The following is a 14,754-nucleotide window of genomic DNA, read 5'->3' as shown; positions in this document are numbered from 1 at the left end:
AAATTTTTTCTCGAGATGGAGTTTCGCTCTTGTTGCCCAGGCTGGGGTGCAGTGGTGCAATCTCGGCTCACTGTAACCTCCGCCTCCCGAGTTCAAGCGATTCTCCTGCCTCAGCCTCCTGAGTAGCTGGGATTATAGGCTTCCGCCACCACGCCCGGCTAATATTTTGTATTTTTAGTAGAGATGGGTTTCACCAGGTTGGCAAGGCTGGTCTCAAACTCCTGACCTCAGGTGATCCACCCACCTCGGCCTCCCAAAGTATATATATATATATGTGTGTGTGTGTGTGTGTGTGTGTGTATTTTTTTTTTTTGAGATAGGGTCTTGCTGTGTTGCCCAGGCTGGAGTGCAGTGGCACACACATCACTGCAGCCTCAACCTCCCAGGCTCAAGCAATCCTCCTGCTTCAGTCTCCAAAGTAGCTGGGACTACAGGCGCCTGCCACCACATCTGGCTAATTTTTGTATTTTTTGTAGAGATGAGGTCTTGCTGTATTACCTAGGCTGGTCTCAAACTCAAGTGATTCTCCTGCCTTGGCCCCCCAAAGTGCTGGGGTTACAGGCATGCGCCATGATGCCCAGCCCGTTTGGGGATTTTACAGAGGGTCCAATCTGTAGGCCTGATTAAGTCACTGGCTATTAGTTACTGAACTCAATCTCCAGCCCCTCCCCCTTCCCTGGGAGGTTGGGCTGGAGCTGAAAGTCCCAACCCTCTAATCTCATGGTTGGTTCTCTGGCAACCAGCTCCAGCAAGAAGCTGTCGAGGGCCCCTCCCCTGGCCACCAGTCATCTCGTCATACAGAAAGACAGTCATTACCCCAGAGTCCACAGGTTTGGAACTCTTGGGTCAAGAACTAGAAAATGGCTGCATGCAGTGACTCACCCCTGTGATCCCAGCACTTTGGGAGGCCGAGGCTGGTGGATCACTTGAGGTCAGGAGTTCGAGACCAGCCTGGACAACTTGGTGAAACCCCATCTCTACTAAAAATACAAAAATTAGCCAGGCGTGGTGGTGCATGCTTGTAATCCCAGCTACTCGGGAGGCTGAGGCAAGAGAATCGCTTGAACCCGGGAGGCGGAGGTTGCAGTGAGATGAGATCACACTACTCCACTCCAGCCTGGGCGACAGTGAGACCCTGTCTTAAAAAAGAAACAAACTAGAAACTAGGACCAAATATTAGAACAAAAGATGCTCCCATTATCCCATTACTCAGGAAGTTACAAAGGCTTCAGGTGCTCTGCCAGGAACAGAGACCAAATATTCATTCCTTTTTATGTCAAAGACGCCCTTAGGAAATTATAGCTTGTCTGGAAAGCACTTGGGCCTGTCGGAAGACAGGAAGAGAGAGCAGCTCGGGAAGGAGAGGAGGGGCCTCACAAGTTACCTTGCTTCCAGTTCGTCATCTTCCATCTTCCGCTGCTGGGCCTGTGCTGTGCTGCGTAACCTGTCTTCCCTTATTTTCTCCTTGATAGCTTCTTCACGTTTATACGCGTGAAAGAGCGTGTTCACAAAGAAGACGTACATATTACTGACCCACGTGTTGAGCTCTTCCTTTCGATCATCCTTGGGTCTCTCATATTTCTCTAGAATAGAGTTTCGTGAAGCTGAACATGAATACAATCCTGCTATAAATTGGGAGTCTGCGTGCTGTTTCTCGTTCTGGCCTCCCTGGGGTGGGCCCCCTTCTCCTCGGCCAGGAGAGGGGAGAGGAGTAAGGACGCTGCTTCCATGACTACCTGGAACAAGGCAGGGACTCAGCAGACCCTGGCTGGGATTGTCAACCTTCCCTTTGAGTTTCCTGCTACATCGTTTTGTTTTTGTTTTGGAGACAGAGTCTCATTCTGTCACCCAGGCTGGAGTGCAGTGGCATGACCATGGCTCACTGAAGCCTGGAGGAACTGCTGGGCTCAAGTGATCCTCCCATCTCAGCCTCCCTAACAGCTGAGAATATAGGCATGCACCACCACACAAGGCTAATTTTTTTAAGTTTTATTGTGAGACAAGATCTTGCTCTGTCATCCAGGCTGGAGTGCAGTGGCACCATCATGGCTCACTGCAGCCTCCAACTCCTGGGCTCAAATGATCCTCCCACCTTGGCCTCCCAAGTAGCTGGGACCACAGGCAGGTGCCCCCACGCCCAGGTAATTCTTATTTTTGTTGTAGAGACAAGGTTTCGCTATGTTGCCCATGGTCTCAAACTCCTGAGCTCTAGTAATCCTCCCATCTCGGCCTCCCAAAGTGCTGGGATTACAGGCATGAGCCACTGCACCCGGCCTAGGTCTTGGGGACAAAATATTCAACATCTTTTATTTATTCAGAGTTTGCAACCTCTTTAAGACAAGGATAGCTATGTACCCGAGTGAATCCTCTCTCCTAGAGAACCAGATAACTGGTTACTCTCACAAAAGTAATTTCCTAGTAGTTATAGTTATCCCTCTCTATCTTCCTTGTCTAGGCTAAAGAATCTCTAAATCTTAAACTACCGTAATTTTTTCCATCTTTTTAAGCAATTCTGGTTATCTATTCACTTGGAAGATTTTAAAATTCAGAGAATCAAATTATACGCAATCCAGGACTCTAAGGTCAGAACAAGACTGAATGTGAAGGAAGATTCCTTTTTTTTTTTTTTGCTTGGTGACACGGTCTCGCTCTGGCACCCAGGCTGGAGTGCAGTGGTGCAATCACGGCTCACTGCAGCCTCGAGCTCCTGGGCTCAAGCAGTCATCCTGCCTCAGCCTCCCACGTTGCTGGGACTACAGGACTGTGCCATCGTACCCGGTGAATTTGGGTATTTTTTTTTGTAGAGACGGGCTCGCTATGTTGCCCAGGCTGGTCTCAGACTCCTGGGCACAAGTGATCCTCCTGCCTTGGCCTCCCACACTTCTGGGGTTACGGCTGTGAGCCACTGCACCTGGCTGCAAGACTGTCTTGTGTTCATTCACGAACTCTCAACTAGACACCTACAAGCTGGAGGACACTAAGTCACGGCTGCCACAAGCAATAATCAGATGAAATGGTACTGGAAGAGATGCCACGTGGGTCAAGGGGGTCCTTGACAGGAGACAGGGCAGGAGCCACAGGCCTGGTGACTGGCACACCGGACTTCAAGGAACAACCAGAGAAATCCAGGGTGAAATCCAGTTGGAGCTGGGACTAGAGACCACTTCCCCGTAATCAGATCAGCAGGAAAGCACGTTAGCTGGGGTTCCGTTTTCAGTTCTATTTCTGTTACAAGAACTGTGCATCTTGATTACGGCATCGCAGGAATGCCCGGTCTCTGCTGGGATGCCGAGCTCTGCAGGGGAAAATGACACAACCCACAGATTCGCACCAGAGGGAGAAGAAACCCAGGACAACGAGGGGTCGCAGAGGCCGAATGCGAAGAGTATTTCAAGAAGCTGACAGTTTTCTGACTATGGAGAGATGGGTTCAAGTGACGGCAGGATTCCTGGCGGTGGCAACACGGAGTCACTGCTGATGAAAAGCGGCCTTCAGTGGCCTGGGGAGGGCAGTGCCACGTGGAGCAAGCTAAGGGAGACACAGGAGAGGTCCTGGAGAAGGGATGCACGTATACAGCTCCCTAAGATGCCTATCAGCAAAGGGAGCAGGGAAACAAAGTGGGATCTAGAGGGAAAAGTGAGAGAAGAGTTGTTTCCTAACTGGGCATATGGAGCACGTGTGCCGATGGGAACGATCCATTCAAGGAGGAGTAACGGGAAATGACAGGCACTGTAGAGGGGATACACAGGTGAGGCCTTTGAGAGGACAAGGGCCCGGGATGGAGCCTTTAAAAGTTCACCATTGAGTGGGTGGCAGGCCACAGAGAGACGCCATCAGAAAAGGGGGAGGGCCAGACGCGGTGGCTCACACCTGTAATCCCAGTGCTTTGGGATGCCAAGGCAAGAAGATCACTTGGGCCCAGGAGTTCAAGACCAGCCTGGGCAACATAGCAAGATCCCATCTCTTTAACAACAACAAAAAAAGGCCAGGCGTGGTTGGGCTCTACCTGTAACCTCAGCACTTTGGGAGGCCAAGGGGTTCAGATCCAGAAGTTCTTGGATCCAGGAGTTCAAGACCAGCCCGGGCAACAGAGAAAGACCCCACCTCTTAAAAAAAAAAAAAGCCCGGGGCGGGTGGGCTCACACCTATAATCTCAGTACTTTAGGAGGCCGAGGCAGGCAGATCACCTGAGGTCAGGAGTTCGAGACCACCCTGGCCAACATCATGAAACCCCGTCTCTACTAAAAATACAAGGCGCAGTGATGGGTGCCTGTAATCCCAGCTACTAGGGAGGCTGAGGCAGGAGAATTGCTTGAACCCAGGAGGCAGAGGTTGCAGTGAGCTACGATGGTGCCACTGCACTCCAGCCTGGGCAAGAAAGTAAGACCCTGTCTCAAAAAAAAAAAAAAAAAGAAAAAGAAAAGGGGAAACACCAGGGCTTGTTTAATCATGAAAACAAGGCCACCTGCAACTGGCAAGGCCAGCAAAGTGACAGCGGAAAATTCCCATGACATTGATCATCACTGGATGACCCTGAGGAAAGGAGAGGAGTGAGGTTGGAAGTTCACACAGACACGGCTGAGGAATCAAGGCAGAAGGAGGAAGTGCAGTCAGCAGAGAGAGAGACCTCCAGACAGATCTTCCCAGGATAAAGGAAAACGTAATAAAAGAGGAGGATGAGGAAGTGAATAAGGGTTGTTTGTTGTTTTTAATTTGAGCACCTTTAAAAATCAACGAGAACGAGACCCTTGAGAGAGAAAAGTTGCCTGTAAGAAAACAATATAGTCAACAGCATCAGACTGAGATGGGCGTGCAGGGCCCAGGGGAGGCCCAGCTGTCCCATACTGGCCTCTGCCCTAACAGACTGAGTCAGCACAGCAAAGTCATGCCTTGAACTTGAACTCCAAACCAGGGAGGAGAAATGGAAGCAGCTGTACCAGCCTCATTATTTAAAAAGATGGTTGTGCTGGGTGTGGTGACGCCTACTTGTAATCCCAGCTACTCGGGAGGCCGAGGTGGGAGGATCGCTTGAGCCCAGGAGTTCAAGACCAGCCTGGAGAACATAGCGAGACTCTGCCTCTAAGAAAATAAAAGATTAAAAAAAGATGGTTGTAAAACAGCATAGACATTATATAATTCATAAGCAACAGTTTGTAAATATTAAGGTTCTATAATTAAAATACTCACCACTCTCAGATGAAAAAAAGGTGATCCCTTTTCCAGTCAATTTAAAATTCATTTTGGAGACTCTTTCATCACTTATAGACTTCTTGATCTTGGGCTTTTACATTTAAAAAAAATCATAAAGTAAAATATTACGTTTACATCATTATGGGCTTAAAACTACTTTTTTACACTTTAATTAATTAGAAAATTATTAATGAGGCTGTTCTCCTTGAGCTAATATGACTTTAATTTGACTTTTTTTTTTTTTTTTTTGAGATGGAGTCTCACTCTGTTGCCCAGGCTGGAGTGCAGTGGCACGATCTCGGCTCACTGCAGCCTCTGCCTCTCGGGTTCCAGAGATTCTCCTGCCTCAGTTTCCCCGGGTAGCTGGACTACAGGCATGCGCCACTACACCAGGCTAATTTTTGTATTTTTAGTAGAGACAGGGTTTTACCATATTGGCCAGGCTGGTCTCGAACTCCTGAACTCAGGTGATCTGCCTGCCTCAGCCTCCCAAAGTGCTAGGATTACAGGTGTGAGCCACCACACCCAGTCAATCTATATTTAACCTGAATAAAATATTAATATTTATACTATTAATGAAATGAATAACAGAATTATGGCACTTACTGAAAGGATCTCAAAAAAAAAAAAACCCAAAGACTTGAAAATGTCACCTGGGCCTGTTGGGACAGTATTTATTGTATAAAATTAACCATACTTGCTAGGCATGGTGGCTCACGCCTGTAATCCTAGCACTTTGAGAGGCCAAGACAGCTGGATCACAAAGTCAGGAGATTGAGACCATCCTGGCTAACATGGGTGAAACCCCATCTCTACTAACAACACAAAAAATTAGCCAGGTGTGGCGGTGGGTGCCTGTAGTCCTGGCTACTCAGGAGGCTGAGGCAGGAGAATGGCGTGAACCCGGGAGGCGGAGCTTGCAGTGAGCCGAGATCCAAGATCGCGCCACTGCACTCCAGCCTGGGCGACAGAGCGAGACTCCGTCTCAAAAAAAACAAACAAACAAACAACAACAACAAATTTAACCGTACTTAGACCCATATATTAATGGCTTTAATTATTATTACATTTTTTGCATTATTATTACATTATTATTGCATTATTATTACATTTTTTGCATGCCACCAGGCCTAGCTAATTTTTGTATTTCTTAGTAGAGACGGGGTTTCACCATGTTGGCCAGGCTGATCTCGAACTCCCGACCTCAAGTGACCCACCCACCTCGGTCTCCCAAGGTGCTGGGATTATAGGCGTGAGCCACCACGCCCGACCTAACGGCTTTAATCACCACGTGTATGCCCTAACCCCCACATTTCTACCTCCAGCTGGAGTTTGCCCTTGAACTCCAGTCTTGCCTCCAGCCGTGCTACTTGGGCATCAGTTCAGGCACCTTAAGCTTAACTTGTCCAAAATCAGCCACTTAATTTTGCTCCCAAAACTCAGCCCCCTGCCTCCGTCTTCCACATCATCATAAATGGCAACTCTATTCTTCCAATGCTCAGCCAAAAAATCTTGGACTCATCTTTGCCTTCTCTTTCCCTGTCAACCCCTGCACCCTTCAAAACACCTCAGACCTCAGCCCACCCTAGTCCCAGTCACCATCACCTCCCACCGGGATGGTTCCAAGAGCTTCCTCACTGGTTTGTCAACAGTGAAGCCTCAGAGCCTCCTGACGCCTCTGCTCAGACGGTGTCCCATCCCATCCCACTCACCCAGAATAAACGCCAGGGCCCCACCCAGCCAGATGCCCTTCCTGTCACTTAGACCTCGTAAGTGGGAAGAAGCATAGCTTGCGGTAACCGGTGCTAATTCTGGAGTTAAAGTGCCTGGGCACAAAGCCTCAGCGCCATGACTTACTGGTTATGCAGCTGTGGCCAAGCTATTGAACCTCTCTGGGCCTGGGCTCCCTCCTAGAGAGAATCACAGTACCTGAAGGTCATCGGGAGGCTGAGCTGGTCCCTGGGGACGGCTCGGCACCTGGTAAACACCCATAAACGCTATTACTGCTGTTCACTTGCTGCCACGTCCCCTCCTCACTGGAACGTAAAGTCCATGAGGGCGTGGGTTTCTGTTCACTGCTAGGTCCCCAGCGCATGGCAAAGAGCTTTTCACAGAGCAGGCACTCGGTAGCGGGTGTCTCCACACGGTTACTTGCCAAGACAAACCTCTGATTTCCTTATTTTGTTACTATCAGGCGAGAGTTCTAACTTGCTGGAAGATGACCTGGCACTGTCAGAATGAGCAGCATCCGATTCGTGGCTCGTGACCGCGCTGGGACTCTTGTTCTGGGCGTCCTAAGCAAGAACAAACACACGCATCAGAGGGCTTCTGGTTTCCATAGAGATCCATACAGGCATACACACACACGCGCGCACACACACACACAATATTTTAATGGGCTGTAACTGATTTACAATGAACTACACATAAAGGGTACCCTTTGATGTGTTTTCACACACCTTATACCTGTGAAACCATCGCCTCAGTCAAGACAGTGAACAGAATCAGGCACAGCGGCTCCCGCCTGTAATCTCAGCACTTTGGGAGGCCAGGGTGGGCAGATCACCTGAGCCTAGGAGTTTGAGACCAGCCTGGGCAACATAGCGAGACCCCATCTCTAAAAAAATAAATAAATAACAGGCCAGGTGCATTGACTCATGCCCGTAATCCCAGAAGTTTCAGAGAATGAGGTGAGAGGATCACTTGAGGCCAGGAGTGCAAGACCAGGGTGGCCAACACGGTGAAACCCTGTCTCTACTAAAAATACAAAAATTGGCCAGGTGTGGGGGTGCACACCTGTAATCCCAGCTGCTCAGGAGGCTGAGGCAGGAGAATCACCTTGAACCCGGGAGGCAGAGGCTGCAGTGAGTCAAGATTGTGCCACTGCACTTGAGCCTGGACAACAGAGCAAGATTTTGTAAAAAAAAAAAAAGAAAAAAAAAAAAACGAAAACAAAAACAAAAAACCACATACACGCAGTAAACTTTTAAGTACCCAGCCCGATGCCCCTCATGGATGTGAAGGCTTCTCCACGCTGGCGACTGGGAATGCAAACTACTCCCAGCCCTGTGTGAGTCCTTGAGGTTCCTCCCCTTCTTCCTGGTGGCTCTTCCCTTAGGTGCCAGCTGTTCCCTCACATGTGTGCACACTCAGCTGACGGCTCAAGGGGAGCCTTCTGCACATCTCTGGAGCTTGCTGTCCCTCTTCATAGCACGCTTACCTCTGTGGAACAAAATTCTACCTTTGCCTCCCCAAATTACTAGAGTGTGTGAAACTACCGTGAGCTGAGCAAGAAGGATCAGCTTTGGTAAGTTTGAAGCTGAGCCTCTCTGTGATCTCTAAATCACACTCCCAAGTTGTTGGTCAAAAGGGAGCAGTGATTCCCTTGGAGCATGACATGAACGTTCAGTTTCCAGTGTATTGTTAGTAGAGATGGGGTTTCACCACAGTTGGCCAGGCTGGTCTCGAATTCCTGACCTCAAGTGATCCGCCCACCTTGGCCTCCCAAAGTGCTGCGATTACAGGCGTGAGCCACCGCGCCTGGCCTGGGTGTCCATCCTCGTGAGCAAGCCCTGGGGACCTGGTTAGCATCCCACGCACACTCAGGAACTGTTCGACAGGTCTGCTCTTGGGCAGGCGTTCCACTCTTAGAAACACTGGATTCATGCAATGAAACATCTCCTAGTAAAACACCTCGGACTTTCTAAAGTGTGGTCTAGTGGCCCACCCAGCATGTCGGTATGCACTCTCACCTTCATTAGCAACTCTCTGCTGTGGCTGGGAGTCCGCTTCCTGGATCACGGCCAGGAAACACATTTTCCCGAACTTAAAAAAATCTATATACACTTCCAAAATGTGAAAAAGACATGTTGGCCGGGCATGGTGGCTCACACCTGTAATCCCAGCACTTTGGGAGGCCGAGGCAGGAGGATCACTTGAGCTCAGGAGTTTGAGACCAGCCTGGGCAACATGGCAAAACCCCATCTCTACAAAAAAATACAAAAAGGCCAGGCACAGTGGCTCAGGCCTGTAATCCTAGCACTTTGGGAGGCCGAGGCAGTGGATCAACTGAGGTCAGGAGTTCGAGACCAGCCTGGTCAACATGGTGAAACCCTGTCTCTACTAAAAATATAAAAAATTAGCCAGGGGTGGTGGCACATGCCTGTAATCCCGGCTACGCAGGAGGCTGAGGCATGAGAATCACTTGAATCCAGGAGGCAGAGGTTGCAGTGAGCTGAGATCGTGCCACTGCACTCCAGCCTGGGCAACAGAGTGAGGCTCTGTCTCAAAAAAAAATTAGCTGGGTGTGGTGGCACATGCCTGTAGTCCTAGCTACTCAGGAGACTAAGGTGGGAAGAGCGTGTGAGCTCAGGAGGTCAAGGCTACAGTGAGCTGTGATTGCACCACTGCACTCAAGCCTGGATGACAGAGTGAATCCCTGTCTCAAAACACATAAAATAAAATTTTAAAAGGAAAAAGGAAAGACTTCTTAAATTACTTTCTGGAAGGGTTAGTAAAGCCAAGATAGTTCTGATGATGGTTTAAGCATTCCAGAATAAAGCCATTCCTTGCTTTGTAATTCTTTTGTTTGTTTGTTTGTTTTTTGTTTTGAGAAGAAGTCTTGCTCTGTCACCCAGGCTGCAGTGCAGTGGCGTGATCTCAGCTCACTGCAACCTCTGCCTCCTGGGTTCACACCATTCTCCTGCCTCAGCCTCCCCAGTAGCTGGGACTACAGGCGCCCACCACCACGCCCGGCTAATTTTTTTGTAGTTTTAGTAGAGACGGGGTTTCACCATGTTAGCCAGGATGGTCTCGATCTCCTGACCTGGTGATCCGCCCACCTTGGCTTCCCAAAGTGCCGGGATTACAGGTGTGAGCCACCGCGCCCGGCCCTCCTTGCTCTGCAATTCTAAGATTACCTAATTCTAAGATATTATGTGTTACCTGATTTAGTATTGTATAAATAGTTTCATGTTTATTTCCAGACACATCATCAGTTGGAACATTTGTATAGGATTTAGTCATTTGGTCAGTAACACAGATGAATGCAAAGCTTAAGAGAGCTTCAAAGAATTCCAGGAAAACCAGCTGAAATAAAATAAAACACAAGAGTTTCCATCATTCTGACACACCTGGAGACAGAGCATTGATTGATTGGTGTTCATTATTTCCTGACATCTGAATATGCACACATGCAGACATGCAGACACATGCACAAAGACGCACACACATGCACAGACACGCCAGAGAGACACGCGCACACACACACACACACGCACAGACACGCAGACAACACACAGGCACACACATGCACACACACGCACAGACATGCACACAGACACACACACATATATTAGGTACTTGTGTTCAGACTGCTTTCAATCAAATCTTGGTTCTTAGGCTGGTCACAGTGGCTCACATCTGTAATCTCAGCACTTTAGGAGGCTGAGGCAGGAGGATCGTTTGAGCCTAGGAGTTTGAGACCAGCCTGGGCAACACAGTGAGACCCGTTCTGTACAAAAAATTGTTTTTAAAAAATCAGCCGAAGGCCGGGTGCGGTGGCTCACACCTGTAATCCCAGCACTTTGGGAGGCTGAGGCAGGCAGATCATGAGGTCAGGAGATCGAGACCATCCTGGCTAACATGGTGAAACTCCATCTCTACTAAAAAAATACAAAAAAACCCCAAAAAATTAGCCAGGCGTGGTGGCAGGTGCCTGTAGTCCAAGCTACTTGGGAGGCTGAGGCAGGAGAATGGCATGAACCCGGGAGGCGGAGCTTGCAGTGAGCAGAGATCGTGCCACTGCACTCCAGCCTGGGCAACAGAGTGAGGCTCCATCTCCAAAAAAAAAAAAAAAAAAAAGCATCAACGAAAAGGCTAATGAAAAAAAAGAAAAAAAAATCTTGGTTCTTTGTTCTTGGTGTCGATGGCAAAACCAACAGACTGAATTGAATCTGTACCATTTGTGACGGCTCTTTACAAACCTCAGGTTCAAAGTTGCTGTCAATTCCATCATATGTGAAAGGATTATCCTCTGCTATGACCTCCACAAATGTAGCTGCTGTTAATTCTTTATTTATCATTTTAAAGTCCTGTAAAAAAGAAAAATCATAACTGCCTATAATTATAAACAGCTATATGTTTTAATGTCAATTTATATCAATACAATAACTAAGAAAGTATACCAGAAATTAATATCTTTTTTCTTTTTTTTGAGAGACGGACTCTCGCTCTGTCGCCCAGGCTGCTATGCAGTGGCACAATCTCAGCTCACTGCAACCTCCAGCTCCTGGGTTCAAGTGATTCTCCTGTCTCAGCCTCCCAAGTAGCTGGGACTACAGGCACACGCCACCACGTCCAGCTAATTTTTGTATTTTTTAGTAGAGATGGGGTTTCACTATATGTTGGCCAGGCTGGTCTCAAACTCCTGACCTCAAGTGATCTGCCTGACTCGGCCTCCCAAAGTGCTGGGATTACAGTCGTGAGACATTGTGCCCAGCCATAAATTAATATCTTAAAGACTGATAATTTTGAAAAGCATTCTGGATTAACATTGGTATTTACGGCCAGACATGGTGGCTCACACCTGTAATCCCAGAACCTTGTGAGGCCGAGGTGGGAGGATCACTTGAGCCCAGGCATTGGGGATCAGCCTGGGCAACATAGCAAGACCCTGTCTTTACAAAAAATTAAAAATGTAGGCCCAGCACGGTGGTGCATGCCTGCAGTCCCAGCTACTCAGGAGGCCGAGGTGGGAGGATCACTCAAGTCCAGGAGTTTGAGGCTACAGTGAACTGTGATCATAACGCTGCACTCCAGCCTGGGTGACAAAGCAAGAACCTGTCTCAAACACACACACACACACACAGAGAGGTATTTACCTCTCTATCCCTTCTCTAGTACCTCCAAAATAACAGCAGAGTATTTTTTGGCATCAGAACAGGACGTAGAACATGGGAGAACAGAACACGGTGCAGGTGTGAAATATTAACACGATGCTGTAGGCTGAAAAGCACCTGGGGAAACGACGTACTGCACAACAAAACCGATTTGACTATAGAATAATTGACATGAGGAAGAGTTAAGCTCCTAACCACACAGCACTGCTTGAAGTCAGTTTCCAAGAACCTATCAAAAATGTTACATGGGGCCGGGCGTGGTGGCTCACACCTGTAATCCCAGCACTTTGGGAGGCAGAGGCAGGCGGCTCACGAGGTCAAGAGATCGAGACAATCCTGGCCAACATGGAGAAACCCCATCTCTACTAAAAATACAAAAAAATTACCTGGGCATGGTGGCGCGTGCCTGTAGTCTCAGATACTCGGGAGGCTGAGGCAAGGGAATCACTTGAGCCCAGGAGGCAGAGGTTGCAGTGAGCTGAGATCGCGCCACTGCACTCCAGCCTGGGTGACAGAGCAAGACTCTGTCTCAAAATAATAATAATAATAATGTTAAGTGAGGACTTACTGTACCCAAATGTTCAGGTTTCAATATTTTTTTAAAAATCACTCATACCGACCAGCCTGGGCAACATGGTGAAACCCTGGTCTCTACTAAAAATACAAAAATTAGCCTGGCATGGTGGCACGCACCTATAATCCCAGCTACTTGGGAGGCTGAGGCAGGAAAATCACTTGAACCAGGAGGCAGAGGTTGCAGTGAGCTGAGATCGCGCCACTGCAGTCCAGCCTGGGAGACAGAGCAAGACTCTGTCTCAAAAAAAAAAAAAAAAAGAAACTCATACCAAGAACCAGGAAGATCTCAAACTGAATGAAAAAAGAGGATCCACAGATGCCATCACCAAGATGACAGAGATGTTACAATTGACTGACAGAGACTGTAAGACAGTCATCACAAAAATGCTTCCATGAGGCTGGGTGTGGGGGCTCATGCCTCTGATCCTAGCACTGTGGGAGGCTGAGATGGTTGGATCACCTGTGCTCAGGAGCTTGAGACCAGCCTGGGCAACATGGTGAAACCCTGTCTCTACTAGCCGGGCGTTGTGACATGCACCTGTAATCCCAGCTACTCGGGAGGCTGAGGCAGAAGAATCACTTGAACCCAGGAGGCGGAGGTTGCAGTGAGCCAAGATCATGTCGCTGCACTCCAGCCTGGGCGACAGGGCAAGACCGTCGAAATAATAATAATAATAATAATTCTTCAACGGGCAATTGCAAACATGCTTGAAACAAACGAAACAATGAAAAGGGCCAGGCACAGTGGCTCATGCCTGTAATCCCAGCGCTTCAGGAAGCTGAGGCACGAGGATTGCTTGAGCCCAGGAGTTCAAGATCAGCCTGGGCAACATGGTAATAACCTGTCTCTATAAAAAACAGAAAAATTAGCTGGGTATGTTGGCACACACATGTAGTCCCAGCTATTCAGGAGGCTGAGGTGGGAGGATCGCTTGAACCCGGGAGGTTGAGGCTGCAGGGAGCCAAGATTACACCACTGCACTCCAGCCCGGGTGACAGAGAGAGACCCTTGCTCAAAAAAACAAAACTATTTTCCTACAGTTAGACACTAGGTTATTATCCATTTTTCATATGTATACAACATTATGAAATTTGTAAAAACACTTTATCATTAGTATTTGATTCTATTTAATCATTTGTATTCCCACAAGTACAAATCACGGAACAGGCCAGGCACAGTGGCTCACGCCTGTAATCCCAGCACTTCGGGAGTCCGAGGCGGGCGGATCACGAGGTCAAGAGATCGAGATCATCCTTGCTAACATAGCAAAACCCCATCTCTACTAAAAAAAACACAAATTAATTTGGCATGGTCGTGCACGCCTGTAGTCCCAGCTACTTGGGAGGCTGAGGCAGGAGAATTGCTTGAACCCAGGAGGCGGAGGTTGCAGTGAGCCAAGACCACACCACTGCACTCCAGCCTGGCAAAAGAGCGAGACTTTGTCTAAAAAAAAAAAAAAAAAGTATCATGGAACAAAAACAACCAATAGTTAGTATGAGAACATTGTATAAATAAAATGTTGTCACTATTTTCCCAAGTAATAACTTTTAAAAATTCCTTTTTCGATAAACTATAATTGTTTTAAATGACATTCATCCTCCCCACTTCCTTTTTTTTTTTTTTGAGAATAGTTTTGCTCTTGTTGCCTAGACTGGAGTGCAGTGCACAATTTCAGCTCATTGCAACCTCTGCCTTCCAGGTTCAAGCAATTCTCCTGCCTCAGCCTCCCAAATAGCTGGGATTACAGGCTCCCGCAACCATGCCTGGCTAATTTTTTTGTATTTTTAGTAGAAACGGGGTTTCACAGTGTTGGCCAGGCTGGTCTCAAACTCCTGACCTCAGGTGATCCACCCCCCTCCGCCTTCCAAAGTCCCTCCTTTTTGAAAAGATTTCGGTTGGCTTTATTGCTATTCTAGGATCAGGCAACACTTCAGTCCATGAAAAAGACTAAGGTGTTCCTGTATTTTCCTTTTTTGCTTTTTGGGAGATTTTTTTGGGACAGGGCCTCACTCTGTCAACCAGGCTGGAATGCAGTGGCACGATCACAGCTTACTACAGCCTCCCGAGTAGCTGGGACTACAGGTGTGC

General features: G+C 48.1%; 1 protein-coding gene across 1 annotated transcript in view; it reads right to left on the bottom strand.

Annotated features, from left to right (window-relative positions):
- Positions 1-14,754, bottom strand: part of LOC116810853 (radial spoke head 10 homolog B-like) — a 41,167-nt gene that overhangs the window by 465 nt on the left and 25,948 nt on the right. Inside the window, 5 exon segments of the mRNA XM_058442813.1 lie at positions 1,385-1,583; positions 5,188-5,281; positions 7,356-7,484; positions 10,135-10,278; positions 11,175-11,282. Coding sequence (XP_058298796.1) covers positions 1,385-1,583; positions 5,188-5,281; positions 7,356-7,484; positions 10,135-10,278; positions 11,175-11,282 — 674 coding nt within the window.

The sequence above is a fragment of the Hylobates moloch genome, unplaced genomic scaffold (genome assembly GCF_009828535.3).
Source record: "Hylobates moloch isolate HMO894 unplaced genomic scaffold, HMol_V3 SCAFFOLD_1, whole genome shotgun sequence".
Taxonomy (NCBI): Eukaryota; Metazoa; Chordata; class Mammalia; order Primates; family Hylobatidae; genus Hylobates; species Hylobates moloch.
Note: the sequence above shows the minus strand (reverse complement) of the source record. Positions and strands in the feature narration are given on the sequence as shown.